The 4,717-nt window shown below is 47.7% G+C and overlaps 1 protein-coding gene across 1 annotated transcript in view; it reads right to left on the minus strand.

Annotated features, from left to right (window-relative positions):
- Positions 1–4,717, minus strand: part of LOC105534415 — a gene marked incomplete at its 3' end in the record, with an annotated part of 45,424 nt that overhangs the window by 37,776 nt on the left and 2,931 nt on the right. Inside the window, exons 3-5 of the mRNA XM_011973132.1 lie at positions 1,121–1,197; positions 726–954; positions 285–353 (exon numbers count right to left, since the gene is read on the minus strand). Coding sequence (XP_011828522.1) covers positions 285–353; positions 726–954; positions 1,121–1,197 — 375 coding nt within the window. The remainder of the gene's footprint in view (positions 1–284; positions 354–725; positions 955–1,120; positions 1,198–4,717) is intronic.

Raw genomic sequence — 4,717 nt, forward strand, 5'->3', positions numbered from 1 at the left:
AGCCTTTCCCATGGCAACCTCCATTCTGATTTTAAATAAGAAATCCCCGAATATCTGAATATGAACTGTCCTGAGATTTAGCTACTTTAACAAAGGAAACAATTAGGCACTTACCTGGTTCCTTCACTTAGGTACCATGTGGATAGGTACAAAGAAAAAATAAGATGGCTGCTGGAAAGTTGGGATATTTGAGCTTTTATTGAGAAAAGGAAGAGAATGGTCCAAAGGAGCCTCAACAAAGTCCCACAGGATAATACACAGAGATACAGACAATGTTGTCTCACCATCTGTTTGACAGTTCCCATGGAATATTGTGCTTGCCTCTGGATTGGCAGAAGGGTTAAACTCCAAAGCTAAACGTATAGAGGGAGAAAAGAAAAAAAGATTTAATCATTTATAAAAATTTATCAACTCATTTATTTGACTGCTGCTTATTCAACAAGAAGAGCCATAAATAAATGGTCCCATGGCAGCCTGGGAGAATGAGACGAGAGAGCAAGAACTGGGCGATTGGGAAGGGAGGTGAAAAGAAACTGACTGGACTCGGTGGGGAAAGACTAAGGGGTGGGAATGCAAGGCAGAGCCAGCTCTTGTTCCTGGCCAGCCCCAGGAAAGCTGGCTACAGGCAGAAAGGAGCTCGAAGTGGGCGATGCCTCCCAGGGGACCTTGGGGACAGCAGCATCCAGAGGCAAGCCGAGGGCAGATGGCACCCATCACCTCCTTACCTTCAGGCATCTCCCGGTCATGGATGTGGTGCATGTGGAGGTCCTCACCAACTTCAACAGTCACCTCAGCAGGCTGCACAGCAGCAGCCATAGGCACCCCTGCCATCCCGTCCCCAGCTCCTGCCATCCTGTCCCCAGCTCCTGCCATCCTGTCCCCAGCTCCTGCCTCATAGATGTCGGACTTAGAGGGGCACACTGACCCCTGCGGCTGGTCAAACTCAGGGCTGTCCTTGGGGCACACACAACAGGTCAGTACGTTCCCCATGGGGCACCTCTACTCCTGTCTGTCAGGACCTGTGCCTCTGCTCACAACTTTGGCCACGTACTCCTGCTGCCCTAGGCTGAGGCTATGCTGCACTTGCAGAGATGGTTTTGCCCGCTGCTCGCCTGACTACCTTACAGCCCGGCCCTGGCCCCGGCTGGGGCTGCGGGCCAAGGCCCGTGCCCTGCTGAATCCCCTGAGCTGACTTGTCTGGGAGGGTGAAGACCTGCCGGCTTACTCAATAGGTTGTGAACCCAACAAGTGCTGAGAGACACAACTGCCTGAAGAGAGAACAGAGGGAGCTCCTCCTCCTTCTGTAGTCACCTACAGACTGAAGCCCACTGGCCCAGGTGGGAGCCCAGGCATGTGGCACACAATGCCCCACCCCACACATCACAATGCCCTCCCCGACAGCTCACAGTGCCCCATTCTGGCTGCCACCCCTCCCCAACAGCTCAGAATGCCCCTGCCTGGGCTGCCCCGCCCTGTGGCTTATGATGCTGCTGCACTCCTGGCCCCTCCTGCAGTGCCAGGTGGACTAAGGTTTTCATTCATCACCAGCTTCCTGAGCTTTTTAGTCCTAAGAAAAGCACAGGGTAGTTCGTTGCTTGAAGCCATCTTCCTCTATGAGTTCTACACAAAGCCTCAGTAAAGTGGGTCCCATTAGCAACCAAGCTGAACAACTTTTATTTGCTGACTGAATATAGATACACCTGAATGGCTGACTGCTTTTGTAACTAAACACTCCTCTCCTGTCTTCCAATGAGCGGTCATTTTTGTCTACAACTTGATCACAGCAATCCCTGGGGCCCTAGCTTACTCTTAATAAAGAGTTATGGCTGTGTGTCTTGAATGACACCTTAGGACCCATCCTGCCTCCACCTCCTTCTCCATAAAATAGAAACCTAACTTGTCCCTCCAAGCTCTGAAATGCTGAAACTTACCAATTCCCTTTTCTCCCCACTATTTCTTCCTTCCATGGCAGGGACTTTCAGATTTTCTTTCTTTTACTAACAAAGCACTAAGCATGATTTTGTCATACAAAATCGAGAGCCATAAAGTGGGTTACCACAGTCCTAATTCAATAAAGATGAATACTTGACATCTGGCAAGCAGTGTGTGCCTCACAGTGTCCCCACTGTTATGCTCATTTAACCCTCAGAAACAATCTCATTTACAGATTTTACAGAAGAAGTGGAGATGGAGAAGGTAAGTAACCTCCCCAAGGTCATATGACTGCTAAGGGTGGGGCCACAATTTGATCGCAGGTAGTCTGAATTCCCCAATTCCTCAAGCATGGTTATCAGAAAATATATCAGTCTGTTTTCACACTGATATAAAGAAATATCTGAGGTGGGGTAATTTATAAAGGAAAGAGGTTTAATTGATTCACAGTTTCACATGGCTGGGGAGGCCTCAGGAAACTTACAATCATGGCAGAAGGGGAACCAGGTCCGCCTAACATGGTGGCCGCACTGAGTGTGAACATGTGAAGGAGCAACTGTCAAACATGTATAAAACCATCAGATCTCAGCTGGGTACGGTGGCTCACACCTGTAACCCTAGCACTTTGGGAGGCCAAGGCAGGTAGATCAACTGAGGTCAGGAGTTTGAGACCAGCCTAGCTAACGTAGTGAAATCCCATCTCTACTAAAAATACAAAAATTAGCTGGTTGTGGTAATGCATGCCTGTATTCCCAGTTACTCAGGAGGCTGAGGCAGGAGAATCACTGGAACCCAGGAGGCAGAGGCTGCAGTCAGCCAAGATCGTGCCATGGCACTCCAGCCTGGACAACAGAGCAAGACTCCATCCCAAAAAAGAAAACCAAAACACTATAAGATCTCATGAGGACTCACTGAATATCATAAGAACAGCATCAGGAAAACTGCCCCAATGATCCAATCACCTCCCTCCAAGCCCCTCCCTCAATACATGAGGATTATGAGGATTACATTTCATGATGAGATTTGGGCGGGGACATGGCCAAACCATATCAGAAAGTACGGGTAGAAGTCAAGCTTGGACGGGAAGTGGCATTGTAGATTATTATTATTTTTTGAGATGAAGTTTTGCTCTTGTTGCCCAATGAAATTGTTTCTCTAATTTCATTTTCAGATTATATCTTGCAGATGTATAGAAATACAATTGATAAATGATTCTGGCTATTAATCTTTTATGCTTCAATCTTGCTGAACACATTTTTTTTTTTTTTGTAACGGAGTTTCACTCTTGTTGCATAGGCTGGAGTGCAATGGAGCAATCTTGGATCATCACAACCTCCGCCTCCTGGGCTCAAGTGATTCTCCTGCCTCAGCCTCCCAAGTAGCTGGGATTACAGGCATGTGCCACCATGCCCGGCTAATTTTGTATTTTTAGTAGAGACAGGGTTTCTCCATGTTGGTGAGGCTGGTCTCGAACTTCAAACCTCAAGAGATCTGCCCGCCTCAGCCTCCCAAAGTGCTGGGACTACAGGCATGAGCCACCGTGCCCAGCCAGATTAGTATATTTTTAAAACAACTTTTTTTTTTTTTTTTAAGACAAAGTCTCACTCTGTTGCGCAGGCAGTGACACAATCCTGGCTCACTGCAATTTCTGCCTCCCGGGCTCAAGTGATTCTCATTCAAGTGCCTCAGCTTCTCAAGTAGCTGGGATTACAGGAGCATGCCACCATGCTCGGCTAACGTCTGTATTTTTAGTAGAGATGGGTTTCACCATGTTGGTCAGGCTGATATTGAACTCCTGACCTCAGGTGATCCAGCTGCCTTGGCCTCCCAAAGTGCTGGGATTACAGGCATGAGCCACCACTCCCAGACAGAAGAACATTTTTTTGATGTGGATTTTAAAATGCTTCCCCTTCAGTCAACATTGATTAAGTCCCTTCTACATGCCAGACACTGTATGTGTGAAATAGTCCCAACTCTCAATGAGTGTAGGCAGATACACAAACAAAGGCTTAAGGAGTTCCGTTTTCTGAGACCACACTGCTGGACAGTATATGAACCTGGGATGCAAACCCACCTCTATTTGACCTCAAATTTGATGCTGGGGTGGTTTTAATTTTATTCTGGGAATTTCAGTCATTGAACCATAAAAAGGTGAGAAGTCTCTGTCAGATGTGTGTGTAGCAGTCTGTATAATAAGGAAGAACTGAAGGAAGCTACCAGACCAATTAAGAGACTATCTAAAGGCAGAGTAATGCTAAGGGCAGTGGCAGTGACAAAAGTGGAGGAAAAAGTCTGTGATCATTTGGGAGACAGACTAGGAAGTGCTTGGTCATGAGATGTGAAAGAAGAGGGGAAGCAGAGGAAAAACAGACCTGCTCAGGCTCTGCTGGGGAAGACTCGGTACGTAGTGGTGCCTTCCTCCTGGCAGAGAATGTAGGAAGGGAAATGGGTAAGGAGGAAAGTTTTTTACTCTCAGTGTCACATTAAAATGGAACTCTCGGATCAAAAGTTGAATATAGGCCGGGTGCGGTGCCTCATGCCTGTAATCCCACCACTTTGGGAGGCCGAGGTGGGTGGATCATCTGAGGTAAGGAGTTGGACACCAGCCCAGCCAACATGGTGAAACCCCATCTCTACTAAAAAAAGTACAAAAATTAGCCGGGTGTGGTGGTGGGTGCCTTGGGAGGCTGAGGCAGGAAAATCACTTGAATTCGGGAGTTGAAGGTTGGAATGAGCAGAGATCCACCATTGCACTCCAGCCCGGGTGACAGAGTGAGACTTAATC

The sequence above is a fragment of the Mandrillus leucophaeus genome, unplaced genomic scaffold (genome assembly GCF_000951045.1).
Source record: "Mandrillus leucophaeus isolate KB7577 unplaced genomic scaffold, Mleu.le_1.0 Scaffold1346, whole genome shotgun sequence".
NCBI lineage: Eukaryota > Metazoa > Chordata > Mammalia > Primates > Cercopithecidae > Mandrillus > Mandrillus leucophaeus.